The 23,432-nt window shown below is 53.9% G+C and overlaps 7 protein-coding genes across 7 annotated transcripts; 4 read left to right on the plus strand and 3 right to left on the minus strand.

The window, feature by feature from the left end:
* Window positions 1-1,569: 1,569 nt before the first annotated feature.
* On the plus strand, window positions 1,570-4,383 carry UV8b_05082 (uncharacterized protein; the record flags this gene model as incomplete). The annotated part of the gene is made up of 5 exons (XM_043142580.1): window positions 1,570-1,652; window positions 1,766-2,924; window positions 2,990-3,337; window positions 3,401-4,178; window positions 4,238-4,383. 5 exons carry the CDS (start codon window positions 1,570-1,572, stop codon window positions 4,381-4,383), a joined length of 2,514 nt encoding a protein of 837 aa, XP_042998514.1.
* Window positions 4,384-4,978: 595 nt separating this feature from the next.
* On the plus strand, window positions 4,979-8,532 carry UV8b_05083 (uncharacterized protein; the record flags this gene model as incomplete). The annotated part of the gene is made up of 4 exons (XM_043142581.1): window positions 4,979-5,060; window positions 5,139-7,649; window positions 7,712-7,820; window positions 7,932-8,532. 4 exons carry the CDS (start codon window positions 4,979-4,981, stop codon window positions 8,530-8,532), a joined length of 3,303 nt encoding a protein of 1,100 aa, XP_042998515.1.
* Window positions 8,533-8,748: 216 nt separating this feature from the next.
* UV8b_05084 (uncharacterized protein) lies at window positions 8,749-9,054 on the minus strand (the record flags this gene model as incomplete). The annotated part of the gene is made up of 1 exon (XM_043142582.1): window positions 8,749-9,054. The coding sequence occupies one exon, from the start codon at window positions 9,052-9,054 to the stop codon at window positions 8,749-8,751; it is 306 nt and encodes a 101-aa protein (XP_042998516.1).
* A 577-nt stretch (window positions 9,055-9,631) lies between these two features.
* Window positions 9,632-12,364, plus strand: UV8b_05085 (uncharacterized protein; the record flags this gene model as incomplete). The annotated part of the gene is made up of 1 exon (XM_043142583.1): window positions 9,632-12,364. The coding sequence occupies one exon, from the start codon at window positions 9,632-9,634 to the stop codon at window positions 12,362-12,364; it is 2,733 nt and encodes a 910-aa protein (XP_042998517.1).
* A 2,950-nt stretch (window positions 12,365-15,314) lies between these two features.
* UV8b_05086 (uncharacterized protein) lies at window positions 15,315-18,283 on the plus strand (the record flags this gene model as incomplete). The annotated part of the gene is made up of 6 exons (XM_043142584.1): window positions 15,315-15,618; window positions 15,763-15,971; window positions 16,037-16,801; window positions 16,937-17,236; window positions 17,312-17,629; window positions 17,792-18,283. The coding sequence occupies 6 exons, from the start codon at window positions 15,315-15,317 to the stop codon at window positions 18,281-18,283; spliced, it is 2,388 nt and encodes a 795-aa protein (XP_042998518.1).
* Window positions 18,284-19,505: 1,222 nt separating this feature from the next.
* Window positions 19,506-20,357, minus strand: UV8b_05087 (uncharacterized protein; the record flags this gene model as incomplete). The annotated part of the gene is made up of 2 exons (XM_043142585.1): window positions 19,506-20,274; window positions 20,332-20,357. The coding sequence occupies 2 exons, from the start codon at window positions 20,355-20,357 to the stop codon at window positions 19,506-19,508; spliced, it is 795 nt and encodes a 264-aa protein (XP_042998519.1).
* Window positions 20,358-20,917: 560 nt separating this feature from the next.
* UV8b_05088 (uncharacterized protein) lies at window positions 20,918-22,809 on the minus strand (the record flags this gene model as incomplete). Its single annotated transcript, XM_043142586.1, has 4 exons — window positions 20,918-21,436; window positions 21,555-21,668; window positions 21,751-22,340; window positions 22,701-22,809. The coding sequence occupies 4 exons, from the start codon at window positions 22,807-22,809 to the stop codon at window positions 20,918-20,920; spliced, it is 1,332 nt and encodes a 443-aa protein (XP_042998520.1).
* Between the last annotated feature and the right edge of the window lie 623 nt (window positions 22,810-23,432).

The following is a 23,432-nucleotide window of genomic DNA, read 5'->3' on the forward strand; positions in this document are numbered from 1 at the left end:
GCAGTCGCATCACGCACTGTGTCAGGAATGGCTTTCAGACTTGGTCCCATGAGAGGGAGTAGCTATGTACCATCTGAGAGAGAAGCTGGAAAGAAGGTGGGCGGATGCAGCATCGGTCATTCGACCGAGAGAGTAGGGAGTTTCGACTGGAGTCCTTGGGGGAATGAGGGAGAGATGGCTATCAGGTAGTACAACGTTGCCTACCCCGGTGCCGTTTCATGATATCTGAAGAAGATACTGTCAAGAGGTTGAAAACTGACGTTGCTGCTTGCAGACACTCAACCATCAGCTCTATGCTGTGCCCTCAGCCATGTGCAACACGACGGTTCAAGGTCAGATGCCGCGCAGAATAGCCTGGTCTATAATCTCGAGATGCTTCGTGAGACGTTTTGTGTCTTTTCCATTTACTTACATATGTACGTTGGGCGCGCGCCCGCCCCGTTTTGGTAAACCTGCAGCGGCAGCGTGCCCCTGGGTCGTGTGATGATGGAGGCGGATTACGGGGATCAAGTAAGGTCTGATGCTTTCTTGCGCCGGCTTTTGCGATGCCTTTTTTTTTTTTTTTTTTTTTTTTCCCCAAACGTCGCCGGCTTTCCCGGTTAGGAATTTAAGCACTCTCCTCACCCTCCATTCTTGCGTGTAAGGAATAAAGTATGGAAAACGGAGTACGGAGCATCGCACTGTACAGAATGTTTTTATATGCAGCCCGCAGGCTGGCCTGGTTGAGAAATCCTGCACATGACTGCCACTGCCACTGGTACACTGCATAAATGGGATAATAGGCAAAGTTGGTTATCCACTCAGGCTCCGGTATCCTCCACACATGTCTCAAGGGCCATATGCCATTGGATGATTGGATGCCTCTCTACCTTAACCGCTGCGGCCCCGCCCTCAGGGATGCAGGCCAATCGTGTGGATCTTGTTCACCATTCCTACTCTTCACACGTTGAACCCCGTCGAGTCGGCGGCTATCAACCAAAGTCTCCTTGTACATACCTAGGTGCCTAGTAACGGGAACATCATGACCTAACAAAGTCTCGAACCCGTCAACCTCCTCGGTACCGCGCATTGGTGTCTATTACCGGTCACATTCCCTTTAGGAGGCGTGGCGCGACGGCAATTGCGGACTGGGTGGGTTCGTCTCCCTTCGCTTTACCATCTTCAACGAGCTAACTAGCGCCATCCTGTCCTTTCAACCACACGACCGGACAGAACGTTGGAACGCTCCACAATAATTAACTCTCTCAATGCGGTAGCAGGTGGTTATCCAACCCAGCTGCCACAATTCCGACGTCCGCTCAGTCCGACGTTCCCTCCTCTGCTCCTGGCACGGGCATCCACAACCCCAACTCTTGGACCTCGACGACCGGCCATTGCCGAGGGGGGGGGGAAACCGACACTCAAACCGACAGTCTCTTTGGTTTGCGAGAGGAAAGCCTCATTGGCAGCGAAACCTTTGAGCTCGACGATTTTTGCCATATAGAGGACCACGGAAAAAAAGACGGCTCAGAGAAACGGAGACAAGAGAAGCGATACCGCAAAAGATTGTGGGTCGAATCGCAGGACGAGATGAAGTTCTCTCACAGCATCCAATTCAACGCTGTTCCTGACTGGAGCAGCCACTACGTTGCATATAGCAACCTTAAGAAACTGTACGCAATATTTGGACTGCCGGCCAAGATTTGCTGACGACAATCTCTGTATGTCGACGGCGAAAACGTGGAAATTCACCGCTAATCACGTATTGTTATTCCCCCCCCCCCAGTATCTACCAACTCGAGAAAGCTGTGCATCAAGCACGGGCTGGCGACTCGGAATCCAGACCTCTCATATCCAGCGAAGATCCCACCGAAGTTTTCAGCAGAGCCCTTGGTGTTGAGCTCGAGAAAATATGCTCCTTCTATGTTTCCAAAGAGGGTGAGCTTCTGGAAGAGGTCAATCAACTCGTCAAGGATGTTGGGGAGAGGCCATCGACAGACGGAAACGATTTGCGGCGCATGTCGTCCGAGGATGGGCATCGCCCGCCTCTGCGGCGGACCAGCTTTTCTCGCGGCTCCGATGACGACATCGAGGATAGCGCCAGCGACGAAGATGTCGATGATGAGACTACCGTTCTCAACAAAGCCAGGAGCAGTGGCGGACGTCGAAGAACGGTTGCCATTGCTGGCCACCACATCACCGACGCGGCTGCTTCATCCGAGTACGGCCGCTCCGCGCGCAGATACAGCACCTACGATGACTATGGCGACCAATCCATCATGTTCTCTTCTGCGCTATTTTCGTCCGGCATCATGCTGAAAAAGCGCATCATCAGTCTCTACGTCCAGCTTTGCGAACTCAAGTCCTATGCTCAACTGAACAAGACAGGATTCAGCAAGGTTCTCAAAAAATTCGACAAGATTCTGGACAAGGAGCTCAAGGGTCCCTACATGAAAGCTAATGTTGACACAGCGTACCCGTTCAAGTATGAGACGAAGAAGATTGTCGAGGAGAACATCGAAAAGATGGAACAGGCATACACAGAGGTTGTCACTGGCGGCGACCGAGAACTTGCCCAAAAGGATCTGCGATCTCACCTGAGAGAGCACGTTGTTTGGGAGCGCAATACTGTGTGGAGGGATCTCATTGGAATCGAGCGCCGCGCCGAAGCCGCTCGTTTCGGGCAATCATTCCTCGGGCAAGATCAAACTGCAGTGCCGAAGCGATTGCAGGGTGATGACGAAGAGCGCGCGACAACAACACAGTTCATAACCCCGCTGGGGAGACTTTCTATACCAAGTTGGCTTGTAGGCTCATCATTTCTAACTCTCATTGTCACTGTAGCCATCTTCTGCGCCCTCCTGGCCATTCCAATCATGGAGAAGCCAGAGGAGCAAAACTGCCTGGCTCTGCTGGTCTTTGTCAGCTTACTATGGGCCACCGAGGTATGCGCGCTGCTTCTGTAGCCAAGACAAAACCGCTCCTTCATTACTGACGATACTCTACAAAGACAATTCCTCTTTTTGTGACGTCACTCCTCATCCCCTTCTTGTCCGTCGTCCTCCGAGTCGTTTGTGATGAGAACAGCGCCGAGCATGAGCGTCTTGATGCGAAAGAGGCCACCAACTCAATCTTTGCAGCCATGTGGAGTCCTGTCATCATGTTGCTGCTCGGCGGCTTCACGCTAGCAGCAGCTCTTTCCAAATGCAAGATTGATAAGCGCCTTGCAACGCTCATTCTTAGCAAGGCTGGAACTCGGCCGGGGACAGTTCTCATAGCCAACATGTTCGTCGCTGCGTTTGCCTCCATGCTGATTAGCAACGTCGCTGCTCCCGTATTGTGCTACTCCATCATCGAGGCAAGTTCCCAAAAAGCTCTTCCCCTTTGATAGTGACACTGCCGTCTGACCCTCAACCTACAGCCAATGCTCCGAACCTTACCCGCAGACTCAAACATGTCCAAGGCTGTCATTATCGGTATTGCTCTGGCGTCCAATATCGGCGGTATGCTCTCGCCGATTGCGTCTCCCCAAAATGTCATCGCCATGGGCATCATGAAACCGGAGCCAATGTGGCTGCAGTGGTTCTTCATCGTCATACCTGTTGGAGCTGTTTCCATCGGACTCATTTGGGCGCTGCTGTCGGTGACATTTCAACCAGGCAAAGGAACCGTCATTTCACCAATTCGCCCGCTGAAGGAACAATTCTCCGGAGTGCAATGGTTCGTATCCATTGTCACTGTCCTGACCATTGGTCTGTGGTGCGCAAGTCACCAGATGGACCATATTTTCGGTGACATGGGTGTGATTGCAATCATTCCCATAGTCCTATTCTTCGGCATTGGTGTCTTGACCAAGGAGGACTTCAACAACTTCCCGTGGACCATCATCATACTAGCCGCAGGTGGTCTGTCTCTCGGCAAAGCTGTGCGGTCATCGGGTCTCCTTCACACTGTGGCGAAAATGGTGTCGAGCAACGTAGAGGGCATGAGCCTTTACGTCGTACTGGTGGTCTTCTCGTCACTGATTCTGGTCATCGCAACCTTTATCAGTCATACCGTGGCGGCCCTCATTTTTCTTCCTCTTGTCTTTGACGTCGGCATGTCGATGGATCAGCCTCAGCCGAACTTGCTGGTCATGGGCGGAGTCCTCATGTGCAGTGCAGCCATGGGTCTGCCTACCAGCGGCTTCCCAAATATGAGTAAGTCCTACTGCTGTGGTCTGCGTCGAGGTGGCCGAACAAGCGCTAATGAGGTGCAGCCGCCATCATGAAGGAGGATGCCACGGGTCAAAGATACCTTGGAGTAAAGCATTTCATCAGCAGAGGCATCCCCAGTAGTGTGCTCACCCTCATGGTTGTCATCACGTTGGGCTACGGAATCATGCAGGTGGCAGGTTTAGACTAAAAGCGAGCTTCTCTTCTGCATTGGCATGCGAGATATTGGAGTTTGCATTCTCTCCTCCACAGCTTTCCCATTATAAAGACGGCATGAATCCGGGCATTTGGGCATTGGGAATATAGAACCTATATTTTAATACTCCTTCTGTTTTTCTTCATTTTGAAAAGAACGTAGCTCTTGGCAGTAAGAATAAGATGAGAATACGATGTGTCTTGAACGGTAGATGGGAGTTATTGGTTGATACTGTGTGCGTCAAGCCCCACACAAGGTCCGTCACTGTTCATACTGTCCTATTAGTACTGTGCGCTAGCGCATCCCCAACTTCCATGTTCTCTCTCCACTGCATGCATGTTGACGCCGATAACCAGCACCAGGTTGGATCGACAAAAGAGCTACTGTTCCGCCACGCAGACAAAACGAGCCTTTTGCACCTAACAAAGATAGCTCTTCCTCGCTCTCCTCGACGAGATTCAAGCATTGAAAGCTGCGATGCCCCGCGGCACATAGTCCTGCGAAGCCGCCTTCAATTACACAACATACATCTCATGCTACTACTCGCCTCCGCATAGTGTGGCAAGGTCCGAGCTGGCCCACTGGCGCCATGCTCTCCGCGTTTACTGCTCACCCGATAATCGAGCTTCGGCAGCGAGATAAGTCCAAGATTGAGACCATTTTAGCATACGGTAACTTTGCACCACGCCGGTTGATTGCTCGGCTTCCGCAGACTGTACGAATTTCATGCTAAACCCTGGTCTCGCTAGGCGATCGTATTCTTGTCGGACTCAATAGCGGTGCTTTGCGCGTCTACAGGTTGAACGATTTTCCCTCAGAGGATCAAGGCGACTCGCCGCCGCCTGTCACTCAAGACACCCAAAGGGCAACTCTACCGCGAAACAAGGATCAGTCAACCTCTCGGGCCTCGACAAAGCCAACTGATCTGCTTCGTGAAGTAGAGAGGTTCTCCACCCGGGCAATCGACCAGCTTGCCATTATCAAAGAGGCCAATGTTATCGTATCTTTGTCGAATTACCACGTTTCTCTTCACGATCTGCAAAATTACGACCACATAGAAACCCTGAGTCGGACGAAAAATGCTTCGTGTTTTGCCGTGACGTCGAACATCGTTAAAGATGCGGACACGGGCATTCCCGAAATCATCAGCCGGCTGGCAGTGGCTGTGAAAAGGAGGCTTCTGCTATGGAATTGGCATGAGAGCGAGCTCAGCGTTGCTGTAACCGAAGTGATGCTTTCCGAATCGATTCGGTCCATCACATGGGCCAATGCTACCAGAGTCGTCTGTGGGATGAACAGTGGCTACGTGGTGGTGGATGTGCTTACCCAGGAGATTGTCGATGTTGTGAGTCCAGGTGCTGTCGGTGTCAACGGGTCAGGGAGTCGTTTTGGTGCTGTTAGCGCGGCCGGGATGGGCTACGTGGGCTTGGGCGGTTATACTCCGAAGCCGTTGGCAACGAAGCTCTCTGATGGGGAAATCCTCCTGGCGAAGGATATCCATACCATGTTTATCGATGACAACGGCAAGCCGCTTGAGAAGAGGCAGATCCCGTGGCCTTCAGCTCCAGAGACCATCGGATATTCGTACCCTTACATCTTGGCCCTGCAGTCCCCTTCGAAGGGCTCCTTGGAAGTTCGGAATCCGGACACGCTATCGTTGATGCAGACCATCTCACTTCCTGGCGCTGCGCAACTCCACATACCCCCGCCAACCTCCAGCTTAGCCCATGCTGGCAAGGGCTTTCATATCTCTAGTGACCGTTGCGTCTGGAAGATGGGTGCTACAGATTATGATGCCCAAATCCAGGAGCTTATCCAAACTAGCAGCTTCGATGAGGCCATCAGTGTGCTACATATGCTGGAAGATGCTCTGCTGAGGAATAAGAAGGAGACGCTACGAGAGGTCAAGATACTCAAAGCGGAAATGCTTTTCAAAAAGAAGAAGTTCCGCCAGGCAATGGATCTGATGAATGACGATGACGTTCAGGCTCCTCCGGAAAGAGTTTTGCGGCTATTCCCCCCAGAGATATCTGGGACGCTGTCACAATGGGCGAAACCCTCGTCACTCGATGCTGTCAGCCCAATAGCAGAAACAGGCACAGAAACAGGCACAGAAACAGGCGCAGAAACAGGCGCAGAAACAGGCGCAGAAACAACCGTAGAAATAGGCGCAGGCAGTCCCAATGCGGTTAACGGGAAGAGGTCAGGGATTCGACATGGTGCTGGCGATGTTTCATCCGTGACGAATCTCGGCGGAGGACTTGCGAAGCTATTCTTAGGAGGCGCCCATAAGAAGGCTGCCCCAGATGATTCGTTGATGACTTCTAGGAAGAACAGCACCGACCTGGACGATACGCAAGGAGCCAAGGGCTTTCAAGATGAGGAGGACAAGCCGCTGGAGGGTAAGGACCTGAAAAACTCCGTCTTGGAACTGAACAGCTATCTTGCCGGCACCAGAGCCCGCCTTCAGCGATATATAGACCCGGTCACGGGGGAACTAAAAGACCACGGAGACAAGCAGTCGTCCATCGAAGAAGCTGCGGAACGCTTTCTGAGGACAACCAAGACAGAATCGGAACACAAACTTGAGCAGGAGCTCCGAAACACGTTCCGTTTAGTCGACACAACTCTCTTCCGTGCCTACATGTTCTCACAGCCATCTTTGGCCGGATCCCTCTTCCGAATACCCAACTTTTGCGATGCCGATGTTGTCAACGAAGCCCTGCTAAAGCACAACAGATACACTGAGCTGATTGACTTTTTCTACGGCAAGAAGCTACATAAGCAGGCTTTGGCTTTGCTCCATAGGTTCGGGTCACCTGCAGAACCTCACGAAGCCGCCCCGACTTTGCATGGGCCCGATCGCGCGATCCAGTACCTGAAGAACCTGCCTCCTTCTGAGATGGACCTCATTCTTGAGCAGGCAGGGTGGATGTTGAGGAGCAATCCAGCCTATGCTATGGAGATATTCACTGGAGACACCGAGAACGCAGAAACGTTGCCGCGCGAGAGAGTCGTTGGCTTTCTGCGCGACTTGGACACAAAATTAGAGAAGCAATACCTGGAGCATGTCATCAACGAGCTGGATGATGCCACTCCTGAATTTCATATTCGCTTAGTGGAGCTATATGTCAAGACCCTGGGAGAAACAAGCAAGGGTGAGAAATGGGACGAAACCATGGCCGGATTCGTCTCTTTTCTTCGCAACTCTCGTCCAGTATACAGTCTGACGAAAGCACTCGGGATGATACCAAAGAGCGGTAAGAAGATGCCACGTTGATAATGTGATGTGCTCGGACGGGAAAACGCTCACACATGGCAGATGCGTCGTTCTATGAGGCACAGGCTGTAATCCTGAGCAACATGGGCCAGCACAAGAAAGCATTGGAAATCTACGTGTTCAAGATGAAAGACTATCTCAAGGCTGAAGAGTATGTTTCTTTTCTCTTTTTTCTTTTTTTTGATTAAAATTTTTTTTGCCAGGTTTCAACAACTGCATCGTGATAAGTTCGGTCTAGACATTGAAGACTAAGTTTCTACAGGTACTGCAGCAGAGTGCATAAGTCGCGAAACACTGCATCATCATCACCTCTGAAAACAAAGGATAGCGCGGCAGGTGACGTGGACGATCCCGAGCAATCAATTTTTCATATCTTATTGTCACTGTATCTGCACCCACCGCCTCCTCATCTGGTGCAGCTAGAGCCGGCTTTGGAGCTCCTGTCCAAGCACGGCTCTCGACTACCAGCTACTTCAACCCTGAGTCTGATCCCAGACGACCTCCCGGTCCAGTCCCTGGAATCCTACTTTTGCGGTCGCATCCGCTCAGGCAACAGCCTGGTCAATCAATTCCGTGTTGCAGCCGGGTTACGAAAGGCTGAACAAATAGCAATGGCAGCTCGCCTGAACATTGGTGACAGTGCAGCCCATGGTCAAGGCGGGCGCAACAGACACGTCACAATCACAGACGAGCGCCACTGTTTCGCTTGTCACAAGAAACTAGGGGGAGGATTACGCATCGGAGGCAGCGTTGTCGCCGTGTTGCCAGATAACACCGTGGTACATTATGGTTGCTTGAGCAGAGCACTGAGCCAGAAAGCTGATAATTCGAAAGTCGCGGGCCTGGCCAGAGACACACTCTAGCCGGAAAGACGACAGCTTGTCCACTGGCTCTGGTTTTTTTTTTTATAAGATTCGGAAGAAGAAAGTCCATCTTTGGTTTGGGGCCTTTATTGCGTGTCTTTCTGCTTCATAGCAATACCCCTCCTCGTATTTGCATTATTTACCGATTTCATCGTCTTGGTCGTTGTCGTGCAAAGCGCATATGATACGTGGCGGGACAAGTCAAGAGAACAGCTTTCAATCTTCCTCTTGGGCTTCTTCGCCATAGTTCTCTTCTTCTTCGTCTTCATTGACTGCTGATTTGCCATCGGCATTGCCCGCGACCGCTCCACGAGCTTTATCTTCCTCCATTCGGGAAGATAACTGTCTGTTTATTTCATCTCGGGCTTCGATCACCGCCTTGCCAAGGGCCTCCAGGTACTTCGTTTTGTCGGGTACTGAGCCAGTGGACGGGGTGGCGAGGCTTTTTGTAAGTTCGAAGGGAGCATTATCGGGCGACTTGTATGCTGCTGTGAAGCATTTACTCTCGGTTTTTGCAGGCATGGTCTGCCTGTGACTGAAGAGATGGCCTAGCGATGCCGTCGTGGTCGGTGTACGATGGATACCTGGCTTTCGAAGCTGGAATTTTGGCCGAGTTGGTTACATGCGAGGAAGGGGACCATTGAGGGACCATGTGTGTAGGGTTTGGTAGAAGTCTGGTTAGTTGAAGATGCAGGGCCCGGGGCTTGCACAGGATTAGCGGGGTGCTGCCTTCTACGATCCACTATATCCACTCACTGTACGGAGCAGGTCGTAGGGCACCGGAAGAGGTACATAACAACAAGTGAGGAGGGTACATAACATAGGTACCTAGATGTGGGCCCCTGTTACGAAAGGAAGCAAGTACATACATACTTGTCGATGACAACACATTGCCCTCGTTGACGACGCCTCTCATCATTTCTCACGACCTCGGCGCCTCAGACATTGCATCTTCGTTTCCGCGGCTGAGTCTCCATCACCCTTGGGCCACAATCATCCGATAGCGGCTGCTGCCTGGCCCCTGCTACGATCCGACGCCAACCATCCTCCCGCCATCCGTCCCGAGTCAACATGTAACAGAGCCGCGCATCCCGCGACAATGCAAGCAGGACAGGCACCACAACCACAACCACAACCACCACCTCCTCCTCCGCCGCCGCCGCCGCCGGTGCCGTCAACGCGACAGCAGATGCGCGCCTCGGGAAGCTTCTCCTCAAGACCAGGAGCTTCGAGCCCGCCGTTCGACCCGTCGAGAAAACCCCTGGCGCCTGCGCGGCCCCCTCCGCTGCGCGTCGACTCGTCCGCAAGCGAAGGCAGCGGCGACGCTCCGTCCTCCGTCAGCGTCCTCAGGGCCCGCCGGAGACCGGATTCACCCGCCACGCCCATCTACAACCAGTTTTCGACGGCGCACGCCCGCCTGAGCAGCTCCAGTATGCACCAGAACACTCCGCGGCTGGCAGGCCCGAATCGCCTGGTCGCGGCTGGCCCGTCGTCGGAGCTCTTGAAGAACCATTCGAGGAAACACTCGGCTACCCCGGGCCTGTTCGACTCGACGCTTCCGTCGACGAGCACGTCCAACCTCTCCCAGGTGAGCATGTCGTCGACTGGAGCTGGGGCTGGAGCGGGCGCGGGCGCGGGCGCCGCGGCGGCGGCGGCGGCGGCGGCGGCGGCGGCTGCAGCATCGTCCTCGGGCACGTCTTTGCCGGCTAGCCAGATTGCCGCGCAAGCAGCTGCCGCTTCGCATCAAAACGGCTCCCACGCACGCCAGCGCTCCCAGACGGTGCCGTTCCTGAGCGAAGGAGCGGACGGTGTCCGGCGAGGCAGCGGCACCAAGTTGCCGATGAACCCCCCGATTCTGAGCCTCACCGAGGCGAGCGCGCCGCGGGAATCCGGGTTCGCGAGCGCAGGAGGCCAGCTTCACGACAAGGCGGCTGGGTCGCGCTCTTCCGCGGCAGCGACCGCCGCTGCAAACGTCGTCTTTCCCCGTTCCGGGCCCAACTCGCCGAGGGATAAATCTACGTCGCCGCAGCCGTTCCCACCCATGCCTCCGCCGCCGGTCACCACCATCCCCGAAAAGAGCAAGGCGGAGAGGTCCAAGCACAAGCTTTTTTCTCGGCCCGGCAAGAGCAGCAGCAGCAGCAGCAGCAAGGCCGAGTCCAAGGACAAGCACACCCAAAGTCCTGGCAAGATAGGGAGCGCCCTGTCTGCGCTTCAACGGGGCAACTTCAGCACGGCCAGCCTCGTGGATCCTCCCGCAGCCTCCTCCTCCTCCTCCTCCGCCCTTTACAGCTTGAACAACTCGTCGTCGGCAACGATTCGGCCGGCCGAGACGTTTTCCGAAGAGAGGGTCAAGGAGAAGGAAAAGAAGCATCATTTCCTCTCGAGGCAGAAGCAGAAGCTCAAGGACGAGTACCATCTGCCCCTGTCGTCGGCGGCGAGCAATTCCAAGCCGACCGACCCAAACGCGCCAAGCAGTTTGTACAACTTCAACCTTCCCCCAAGCCCGGGGCCTGGAGTCCCCGCCTTTCCCAAGACGAAGAGGGACAAGAAGCTGGCCGAGCGGTCCGACAGCCGTCTCGACAGCGAGTCGACTTTCAACCTGACGGGCGATTGGTCTGCCGCCGTCGCGCTGCCTCCGCTAGCTCAGCAGCCAACGTTCTTTGACCCCGCCGATCCCGGGAGGCCCGTGACGCAGCATAACCTGAGCCCTGACGAGGCCTGGCCGTACCTAAAGTCCAAGCTCCTAGTGGTCTTCGAGGGCGAAGACCTCCGCCTGCCCGTGGAGGATTTCAACCGCGTGATGCAGACCCACATCCAGTGGTGCATTCACAAACGGAGTCCAAACGCAATGCTGGACGACCTGAGAGAGCTGTTGGCGACCGGCTTTTCCGTGCTGGATCGGACGCTTCGCCTAGCCTCGGAAGATCGCTTCATACCGACCTTGGTCGAGCTCTGGCTCTTCACCTTTACGTCTATCCTACCCTACATGCAGTCCGTGTTCCTGCCCCTGGAGCTCGAAGTCTCTGGATGCGGAGTCATCATGACGGCCGACCAAGCCCGGGATTTCTGGGGCGGAGTCGTTGCCGCGTCCGGGCCGTCGTTGTCGTCGTCGTCGTCGTCGTCGTCGTCGTGTTCGGACAAGAAGCCGCCGGCAAAGGTGGCGCCAGCCGCGAGTGTGCTCGACGTGCGGCGGTTGGTCCTCACCGCGTATCGGGACATTGTCGTCCTGCCTCGCTACGAGGTTCTCAAGACCATCTTCTCCCGGCTCTCCCTCGAGTTTCTGCCTTGGTCGTTTGCCGGCGTGGCGCTGGCGTTGCCCCCGCTGGAGCACGCCCTGTCGACGTCGCCGTCCGAGTCGCAGCCGGCGGGAGCTCGCCCGGGGACCGCCATGTCCATCGACCCTTCCTCCGTGGGGAGCTACAACTCGACGAGCACCACCCTCTTAGGAGACGGTTCCGAAAGAGGACGCAGCCGAGCGGTCAGCAACGTCAGCTTTGGCAGTCACGGGAGCGACGGCCCCGGTTCCATCCGGCCTTATACCCCGTCCTCCAACCTGCCTGTTTTGAGCAGGGTCCGAGAACAGAACGTGGAAGACTCGAAGCAGGTCACGGACATGGTTGGTCGCATGTTGCAGTGCATGAGCGTCCTGTCCAGTATTGGAGGCGTTGGAGGCGTTGGTGACGTTGACGACGAGGGCAACAAGGTGGATGAGCTGTGCAAGATGTTGAAGCTCAATTGGTTGGGACGAGGGAGGACGGGAAGGAATCGTAGGGGAATCGTAGGTGGGAGGGTGCGGCGAGAAGAGACCAGAGAAGAGATGCGTGTCGCTTGAAACTTTTCAGGACCCCGTCACGTCACGAGTCACGACAACGGGGGTGCTATACATGGATAGGAGGGAAGGACTGCACCGGCGACTTATGTCGTATTTGCAATGTAACTACGCAGGACTATGACGACTAATGCCGTCTCTGCAACAAATAAACTAGGGAGTCAACACTTTTGCTGGAAACATGCGTGGCCATGACGATGCCGGGGGGGGGGAGGGATTTAACAATTTTTTCATTCAATATCTAGGGTCTTTCAGAAGCTACCACCTATCGAAAAGAGACGCTACGCATTGCCGATACGGGATAGCTTAATGGATGAAGGATGATTGGAACCTGGGATACACTGTCTTGGTTTGATTAGCCGAGCTGGACATGGAAAGCAAATTCGAAGTCGAAAGTTAAAAAAAAAAAAAAAAAAAAAATCAGACATCCAAGGAAGATCATTAACCCTCATCTGTCCACAATAGGCTCTTGGGACTCGAGTGGAAACTGCGAATGAAGATGGAAATTTCATCACGATAAAAAATAATGTACAAAGAACAGGGAAATTGCTCACCATTTACGATTACCGATAGGTAACGCGGCAGTTCAGAGCTTGCGACCGAGGCCACAGGGTTGTAAGCTACTGACACGTCAGCTTTGGAATACGATGGAAAAGCAACACGGTCATGAAAGAATCAAAGTCAGACGGTAATACTGGCATGTAACAGGCTTGAGGCCCGAACAGACTGTATTTCTTCATGGTCGATTCGGTTGGGAAAAGAAGACGTTATAAAACGATGTCATCATGCAGAGGAATTGGGGATTGAAAATTGATCAGGCGGTGTGTTTGTAGCTTACCTCGCGTTTGAATCTGTGAGCAGTTCAATTAGCACCCTTGCATGCCTTGTTACATGCTTTGAATCAACAGTAGGCCCCTAATAGTATTTCCTCTTTTACAAGGTGGAAATAACAAACAACCAGAGTATCTGGCAGCGAGTCTTCCCGTCTGCCCGCCCGTCAATGATAGCTTGCTCAAGGCTCAAATGCGAAGGGGGAACCTTGATGAAAGGTTAAAGGCAGCTTTGCGACATGGCACGGGTGCAAAAACGAAAACCTGTGGTCGTCTCCTTTGTATTGAGGAAAGGTGTAGGGAGAAAAAATTTTGGTCTGAAACTCGTTGCAAGAACAGATATAGTAGGTCAGTGTGTAGAAAAACTTTTACGCAAACACGCACTGTACGCGCAGCACGTGACATCTTTCGGACCATTCGCCAACGTAACGTTAGATTGGGTACTCGGTACCTTGGGAACCTGTTAGCGGCGGCACCCGAAAGCGTGGCGTCAGCGGAGGTCAGTAGGAGGGAGGAGCTTTGGCGCGCTTAACAGATTCTGCCAGTCTTCCTGACTGATTAGTAGGTATCAAATGGGCAATACGGGATTGATTACGTCCTGGGATCGCGCTGTGCGTTTTTTTATTTTTTATTTTTTTCTTCTTCTTCGAATCGCGACTCCCTGGATGCGACGAATAGTACGGCGGGCTCGGTAAACTTGCCTTGGCTCGTTATCCATGCCGAATCGACGCGCCGCGTGGTGGTATCGCGGTACGGAATATTGGACTTTGATACAAGGGTTGCACCTAACATGCGATACGGACAACGTCCAGCCACCAATTGGAATTACTTTCTGGCAGGCTGGATGATCCTGCGTACTGGTTAATCGCATACGTGTCCCCGCTGGCGGTGGACCCGGCCACTCGCTTGCTTCCTTGGTGCATGCTTTCCCGCTTTTTCCGTCCGTCTTGCGTGCCGAGTGGGAAGATGCTGGTGTCATGGTGCCAAGCCAAGTCCAGGTCAATCTCAACCAGACTTTTATTGTGCATTGCCTGGGTCGGGTAGGCCATCGCCTGATCTGATACTGAGGGTCCCTTTATTTGCCTTGGCTTGTTCGTCTCCGGTCTACCGTGCAGTCACCAGTCTACGGATCATCATCGCTGTGACTTGCTGCGATCCGCTCCCACCACCCAAGAGGTTCAGGTTTGCACCCGTTCCAACGGCAACCCACATCCACCCAACAACCGGGGAGCAGAAAGAGTTGTGCCGGCAAAATCAAGAGCCTCTCTGCCTTCTCATCGACTGTTGCCAAGCGCGCGCTCTGCACCACTGCCGCTGGGGCTCGGCTGACGCTGAAGAGGACGAGCGCAGCGCCCAGGCTGAGCACTAACCTAACCTGACGTTGGGTCAACGGTACGGAACATCTGGTACTCTTCTCCGTACGAAGCACTGTACATGCCCGCGCTCTTGGAGGCATTTGACTTTGCCCCCTCCCGCCTTTGGCCAAAGCTCCCAGAGTCTCTCTCCTCTGACAAGTGCTGGGGGAGCCCGAACGACGACGACGATCCCCTCTCTGCTGTCTTTCCAAAACTCGACACAGCACTTTTTCTGGCGCGCAAACAGCCATCACGACTCCTATTGGCAATTCTGGGCGTCAACCCGTCGGTCTTTTTGCTCATTTTTTGGAGTGTCTCGTCCTGCTGGCTGCTGTCGCATGCCAGATCTGCCACATCGTGGCCGGCTTTTTTTTTTTTTTTTTTCTTCCCTTCTTCCCTCAGTTATTATATTTCCTTCCCTGCACGTCCTGCCCCATCATCGTCTTGGTGCCACTGCGCTGAACACCGATAGCCTCCTTCGCCCCATCGCACCCGTCTCCGCCTCCGACAGTCGCTGCTCTCTGGACGAATCTCTACCCGGCCGCTCCGGTCACCTGTCAATAATATTCCCTCTGTGGCGCGCCGACTCGTGGTATATCTCTTCGACGCTCCGTAATCATCGCGCATCCCCGACGCCCTTTTGCCACCATACTGTCCGACTCGATACCTTGACCAAATCCAACTTGAGGCGCATGTGCGTGCGGAAGTGCACTTGATTTGCATCGTCGACATCCACGCCGTGGATAGCCGACTTTGAACAGCAAGGAAATGATGGCCACTAGTATGGGCCCTAACTTCTCGGGGCATCCGGCTGGGATGGGACATCCTGGTGTTGCCGGTCACCCTATGGGCCCCGGCATGCCTCCCAACTCTGGTCAGGGTCCAACTGGTGGTATGCCTCAGCAATTTGCTGGAGCTCACATGGGCGTTGGTCCTGGAGGACAGGTAAACCCTGCCTTGATGGGCGCGATGCCCCCAGGTGCTAATCCTCATGCTCATGCTTTGCAACACTTGAATCCCGCTCAACAGCAAATGTTCCAGCAGCAACATCAACAGCAGCTGCAGAGCCAGTGTGAGTGCCACAACAAAATCCCGCTCCTTATGTCCCGTTCCGACCAAAGTCAAGAGAGAAAAAGATGGAGAGGAAGAGAGAGAGGGAGAGAGAGAGAGAGAGAGAGAGAGAGAAATGATTAACCTGACGCGTTTTCTCGGTTAGTCAACAATCCTAGCGCGATGGCAGCCATGCGTCAACAACAAATGCTCCAACATCAGCAACAGCAGGCCAGACAGGCTTTCATGGCTCAGCAAGCTATGCAAGCCAATATGCAAGTCGGGGTGAATGGGGCTATACCCATGGGCATGCCACTAAGTCAGCTCAATCCTCAACAGATTCAGCAACTTAGACAAGCTGGAAGGATCGGACCTGTACGAAGCATCTTCAATTCCGAGTCGTGGGGTGATCTGTCGACTGACTCTTTTTTTGATTCTAGGGTCAACATCCAGGAGCCCAAGCCTTAATGGCCCATCAACTGGCACTCCAGCAGCAGCAGCAGCAACAACAACAGCAACAGCAGCAGCAACAGCAGCAGCAACAGCAACAGCAACAGCAACAACAGCAGCAGGTTGCTCAGAGTCAACCTATGCCTGGAAACCCGCTTAGTCAAGGGCAGTCCATGGGCATGAGTGCTCCGGCACTGGCGGCTCTACAACAACAACAAGCTCAAATCGGTCAGCCACAGCAAATTCAACCTGGCCAAGGGCAAGCACAACCTCAAGCTCAGGCGGTTCAACTTGCCCAGCAGCAGCAGCAGCAGCAGCAGCAGCAGTCGCAACAACCCGGCCAGCAAGCTCAGCAGTCCGCTCAGCAGGGATCTCAAGCTGGCACTCCGGCTCCTAGCGGCCAACACACACCTGCGCAGACACCTGCCCCTCCGACGCCATCCCAAACGAACCAGCAAGGTAGTCAAAACGGTCCGCAACAAATGCAATCGCAGCCCCAGCAGCAGTTGCATCCCCAGCAGCAGCAACAGCAGCAGCAACAGCAACAGCAACAGCAACAGCAACAACAACAACAACAGCATCCTCAACAAGCCAGTGGAGCTACGCAGCAGCAGATGAACGCCGCCGCTGCCGCCGCTGCCGCCCAGCAATTCGCCATGTCAAACAGTCTTTTCCAACAGCAGCGAAGAGAGGGTATGAAGGGGCAGTGTCTTTTAAAGTTGATGCAATTCTCCGAGCACTTGAGTGGATATCCGGTAAGCATACTCTACTGAAAACCATTTTGTTGGCTCCGATAGCCACGGGCGCCAAAAAAAAAAAAAAAAAAAAAAAAAAAAAAAAAAAAGGAAAAAGGGAAGACCGATCGCTGACGAAGCACCTGCACCACAAAGGGTGCCAAGGCAAAGGATGACCTTTCGTACTGGAATGGCTTCGTGATGAGGTTCTTTTCTACTCATGGAGTCTTCCGACATTCACTTCGTATCAGCGACGCCGAAGACTCCATGGACAAGCAATACGAAATCGCTTACCCTGCTATTGCCCGCTACTTCCACACGCATTTTGGCAGTGGCGTCAAGAGCATGCAGCTGATCATGGACAAAGGACTGACTGACCGACCGTTGGCGGGCGATTGCCACTGCATTGAGAACCAACGGGCGAGCCTGGTATACTGGTTCGAGAGTGGCTCACATGTAGGTGCCTTTTGTGCTTTGCTCCACGATAAGAGTTGCCCACACGGGCGAGGTCACTAACTGGAATATGTGCAGCTCGTCTCTACCGGCTCGTTGCGGGTGCAATTCGACTCGGAACAGCGCATGGAAATCTTTGAGTTCCTCACCACTGGGCATGAAGAGTACATCTCAAGAAGGCAGGTCATCGATGCCGCAAAGCCCGCCCATATGTGGATGAAGGAATGGCACAAGGTGAATTCCCAAGACAGCAAGACGTCACCCGAAATGTCCAAGAAGAGCAAGTCAAAACAACTCAAGTCGCCACAAACGCAACCGCCCGAGGTGTTGGTAGATTTGCCAGATTCTGCCGTGAACAGCAAAGGAGTCACTTCGGCCGTGCACCAGTTTCTCGAGGCAAGTTTTTTTTCTTTTCTTTTCTTTTCTTTTCTTTTCTTTTCATTTCATTTTTTCATATTTATACTCCCCCTTTTGCCACACTGAGGTCTTTGGCCCCTTGCCCACGGATCATCATGTCATGGCAAACAGTTGACTGGCAACGCTAACGGGAACGGGTAGATTGTCGAGGTCATGGGCCAAATGAATCCTCTGTTTGGGTTTTGCCATGGAAACCCTGGCATCGGTCCATACACGGCCCTGGAGCAGTATGTCTCGACCTACATCAACGGAATGCCTCAGGTCATCAACGGTCAGCAAATGCCTCAAGGCGGTCCAAGGACACCAAGTTTCGGCCAGTTTCCAATAGGAGCCAGCCCTGCGGCGGCGCACAGGAACCTTCCTGCCTCACCTCACATTGGAAGTCCAGCTCCTGGCCACATACAGGCGCCGGGCATGCAGCTGCAAGCCAGTCAGCAAGGCACAAGCTCTAGTGGACCGAGTGCCAACACATCACCAGCCTCAAACAAGAGGAGAAGACTGTCTACCGTCAAAGTCGAGGACGACGGCTCGGGGGTGGGCACGCCTGCCGGCGGACAAGTAAACGGAGTACAGGGCAGGGGGAAACCGCCAACGCCTCGAATGCCCAAGCGAGTAAAGGGAAACCCTACATGAAGCAGACGAGGTCCAGAGCGGGTTTGCAAGATTTGCCCGAGGGGGGGGGAAGGGGGGGGTGTCTCCTTTTTGTCCTGATATCTGGTTCCTGGGTTCCTTTTCATCATAATGTCTCATGTTAGCATGGCGGCGTCTATTCTGAGAACATGCTTGCAGTTGTGGCCTGTCGATTTTCGCCCCAGTGCTTCTTGTTCTCATTTCCTTGGTTTTTTTTTTTTCTCTTTTTTGGAAAGCTTGATTGGCGCGGCTGGCATACAGGGCTTATCGTGTTTTGTTTCCTACTTTCCTTTCATCGCTGCCACACTTTGCTGCTGCCATCTTTCGTCTTTCATCTCTTGGAGCTTGGTCGTTTTCCTCTTTTTTTTTCTTTTTTTTTTTTTTGTTGTTCTTTGCCTCGGGCCGGTGAGAGAGAGCATGGCCACCGTCTGCGCAACCCACTTGACTGATACCCCAGCATGCAAAGGATGTTTTCGCGTGCGCAGCGCTTGGCCTTTTGCCCGAGGTTGTAGACGGCCGGGGGAGGGGACGAATGTGCCGGGCCGGGCCGCACTGACATTTGATTTACCATGGTGGCTGGGCTAGGTTTGTTTCTGTTACACTACAATGCGGGAGTGCAGGTTTGGTCTTGGGGGCAGCGAAGCAAGCTGGGGCGGAGGCTTGAGGAAGCCGACAAACGAGATGTTTTGGTGTACGGTGTTTGCCCTTTTTTTTTTTTTTTTTGATATTCGCACTCGAGATATTCGTCATACACGGGGTCGAGGGAGAGAAGCAGGGAGCCAAACGAGCGAGGGAAGAGGGCCGTGGCCCTGGACGAGGAGTAAGCAGGGATTCTGGACGCCAGAGACCAACTCTTTTCCTTTTTTTTTTCTTCCTTTTTTTTTTTTTTTTTTTTTTTTTTTTTTTTTTGTTTCTATCTTGCTGTTTTTTGCGTGTGTTGTCTGGTATTTTCCTTTCATCTCTTCTTGTTTGACTCTTTGTCGTTCTCCCAGTCCACTGTACGATTACACAGACCCTAGGCAAAAGAACCCGCAACGAGGGGGGGGGGGGGGGGTCAAGGAAATGGAAACCTGATGCTGGTTTGCTCACTGCTCTCTACTCCGTAAACCTCGTTGATATTGCCTTGCCTTCGCTCATGCTCCGAGCCGCGGACGCGAGCCAAAAAAAATTAAAGATAAAGATCAACACCCTTGTTCGTCTTTCTCTCCCACGAAACCGGGTCCCCTCATCGCCGCCCTCCGCGCTGGCCACCCGCCAAGACGTAAAGGTAAGACGCCGGGCCGCAGGCCATCGCCTGCTCCACCGTGTTGTCGTCGTTGTCGTCGCAGCCGTCGCCGTCGGTCCCTCCAAGCTCGAGAAGGCGAGCGACATTCTCGTCCCGGACGGGCCCCACCTCGTCCGTGATTCGCGGCACGGACGAGTCCCGCATGACCACCAACGTGGCCTGCCTCCACGTCGCGATGCCGTGCCGCGCGGCCAAGCGGGCAATCTCCGCGACGAGACGCTCCCTGGTGGGCCGTTCGGCTGACGAGGCCAGCGCGGTGCGGCACCACCACTCGTCCGAGGGTCCGGCGTGGCTGTACAGCACGATGCGGATGGTGAAACCGGTGCCGGTGCCGGCGCCGGTGCCGGTGCTGGAGACGCTGCGGATCTGGACTACCGGGTTGGGCGGGACTGAGGCACCTGTGCCGGTGCTGGAGGCTCCGCGTAGCTGGATTACCAGACTGGGGGGAGCTGCCGCAGCAGGCTGCAGTGGCACGAGGGTGTACGAAGGCGCGGATACCCAGAGAGGCTGTAGCGCAGCTGGGGCGGCAAAGATGGGAGATTGCAGAAAGTAGGACATGGTGGGAAACGTCATGTGCTTTGATGAGGGGGTTCTGCCAGGACGATGCTGGGTGTTGGCGGCATGGGGCGTATTAGTAGATTCTCTTTCGCGTCGAGGAAAAGGCGGCAAGGGAAACTGGCGTTTTTGAAGAAAAAGAGAGGGGGAAAAGCTGGTCACGGAACCATCAGTGTGATTTACCCCATGCGGTGTTGAGTCATTCACTCACTCTGCTTCTCGGTGGTTCATTGTCATCAGGATTCTCAGCAACTTAGCTGGGCTGAATCCAGATGATGTTGCTTCATCATCATCAGCATCATACTGCCATCATGTACTGCAAGGCCCAACATGACGAATGCGAGCTGCACCATGGCATAATCTGGTATATTTCTGATACACACTTTGCTCAGCGTCCAGTTTCGCCCAGGCCAAACCAAGCGAATACAGCCGAGGCAAGTCCATCTCCACCTTTGCTTCTGCTTCCCTCTCCAATGCCCCCTACCTACCTCTATGCGAACTTGATTTTGTTCTTCTTGCCTCCCGTTCTTCTTGCCACTCGAGTAGAGCGCAGGATGCCACTCTGCAGGCTGTAATGTACCAATGTGTCCATGTGTGGTGATTTGTTTACTATACAGACGGTTGTGATTTTTCTTCCTTGCGCCATGCAAGTTCGGAGCGAATCGAATGCGGCGGCGGCGGCGGCGGCGGCGGCGGCTTGGTGGAGAGGAAGGTGAAGGAAAATACTGCATGCATGTTTGCGCGTGGCGTGGCGTGGCGCGGCGTGGCAATGACAATGTTCAGTCGCGGCCCCCCGTCTAGAGGCTTTCGGGTGTAGGATTCTCGTGCTTGGCTGTACTGCCCTTCCCGCGCCAGGTGCTGACTGCAGGGATGTTCGCTTCATAGCGAATCTCTTCGGTTCCGTATGCTCTGGGCGTCAACTTGATGAGCGTGTGCAGGGGCACGTTCATCCAAGGACTCTTGGCCTGATCCTTCTTCATGAAATATGCGTAAATGCATCGCAGCACGGCTTGATGGGTCACAATCAGAATATCTTCGCTTCTTTCCAACTCCATAATGATGGGCTCCAGTCGAATGACCACATCGCGGTACGATTCTCCCCCTCGGTACCGGTAATTGTACTTGTCCTCGTCGCGTGCTGCAAAATCTTCGGGAAACCGATCCTTGATTTCTTGGTAGGTGAGACCATCGCAGACGCCAGAGTCGAGCTCATCCAGCGCTTTCCACTGCAGCTGATTGTAGTGAAGCGGGAGAAACCGAGCCGTGGCGATTGTTCTTTTCAGTGTCGAGGTCCATACAGTCAGGGGACGGTCATCCTATAAACTCGTCAATCTTGCTCACACGGCTGATGCGGCGGCCGTCAAGCTTGATTTTGCTTCTCCTCTTCCTTATGCTGGGGGGAAAGGGGGGGGGGGGGGGGAGAAGCATACATACCCCGACAGATTCCCGTACTAGATCTGGAAGCTTCCTCGCATACTGCTCACCGCGAATCGACAACAGGGTATCACCGCCAATTCTACCATCCAGGTTGTACAAGGACTCACCGTGCTTGTACCGACGAGGCATTAGCGTGTGTCATGTCGGGGCCAAGTCCCCCATGGCCCTCGTTTTCAATCTGCAGGTTACTCACACGAGATAGCCAGACAGAACGAGGGCGTATGTGCAGGTTCATGAGATAGTAAACGATGCGGCTCTGGAGGTAGTCCTGAATTCGGTTGATGATGACCTGCTTGCCAACGTTCATGATTTTGAGGTACGTGTACTCATCTTCGTCTCCGTCTTGGTCAATTGTCTTGTAAATCTTCTCGTAATTACTGATGCGGTTGAGAAAGTCTTGGGCAGCAGCTTCCGGGTCCTGACCCCTGTAGTCCGGGCTGGTAGATTTGACATCGCGAATGTTTGCCATGATGATGTCCTGATCGTCACACTTGCTCTCGACAAAAAGTACCTCGATGCCATGCTCAACACAGACTTTGTTGACCCATTTCCGGCGCTCCTTGGTAGAATTGGTAGCGTCGAGTATTGCGACGACGCCTCCGGTGCGAAACCAAGCAAGCATGTCGGCGACGGCAGCCTCGGCAGCGGCACGGCGCTTCCGCTCGCCCTCGGCGTTGTTGGTGTCGAAGAAGTCAGCGGTGGGCTGTGGCGCATCGTTGCGCCGATAATTGCCGACGTTGAAAGTCTGCGCTGGTATGGACAGCCATTGGAGGTAGCGTTGAGCTTTGAGGGTGGGATGGGTTAGCAAGGGGATAGATATGAAATGATGGCGGTTACGACAGCTGATTTCTTTTTTTCGCCCTTGCTTCTTTCTTTCCATTTTTCCTTCTCTCTCTCCCTTTTCCCTTTTTTCCTTTTTTCTTTGCGATTCAAAGAGCGCCAAGGCCTGAAGAAACAGGGATGGGAGGGGCTTCGAGAGGGAAATGCGCGCGAGTATTTGCTCCGACAGAGCTGGTCCTTTTGCGTACAAATTGCCGTTGTGCGTCGCACTGCATGGCTACGTACATGTGTCCATCCATGTGTCTCGTCGGGAAGGTCGGGAAGTCTCAAGGGTCAACGGTTGAGTTGCTGCCATTTCCTTACCTATCTGAGCAATGTAGCTTTTGCCTCGAGCGGGCAGCCCAACCATGACGACACATATCCTGGTGTCTTCAACCTGAATCCCGACCCCGTTGTCAGTCCTGGAGGGCATTGCGGAGGCGGTCAAAGATCAATGCTGTGCGGGCGCACGACTGTAGATGATGAAGAGGGCTCAGGCAGTCAGGCATTCGGCTATGTTGAAAGTGGTGTTTGTGCAACGAAGCCGAGGACTTTGTCTCAGTGGACCGTTTGATGATGTTGGTTGGGGGTGGTTAGGGGGATGGTCAAGAGGGGCGAGGGGTTTCCCAGGGGAAGAGGCCGGCAGCAAGGTCTTGGCGGCGGGGACAAGACAAGAGGCAGAAGAATTGCAGATTCAAAAGCGGGATTGGAGGCCCAAAAAAAAAAAAAGAAGAAGAAGAAGAAGAAGAAGGAAAAGGAGAAGAGAAAGGCAGAGAAAGACGAGAGAATTGTTCCAGGCTAAGCACGTGGGCTGCTGGGCTGCTGGGTTGCGGAAGCGAAAGTGCACTCGGGACAGCGACAAGACATTGTGATTGAGCCCGAGCCAGTAAAAAAAAAAAAGAGGAGCACCACGGCAGGCACGGCAGCAAGAGGTTTAGAGAAGGAAAGGCAACGTCAATGCGTGGGGGACGGACGGACGTGGAGTGGAGCGTGGGGCGACAAAAAGTGACACGCCGGACGCGGACGCGCGCGGCCTGCCTGCTTGATCTGATCGCG

Source organism: Ustilaginoidea virens, chromosome 4, assembly GCF_000687475.1.
Source record: "Ustilaginoidea virens chromosome 4, complete sequence".
NCBI classification, from domain to species: domain Eukaryota; kingdom Fungi; phylum Ascomycota; class Sordariomycetes; order Hypocreales; family Clavicipitaceae; genus Ustilaginoidea; species Ustilaginoidea virens.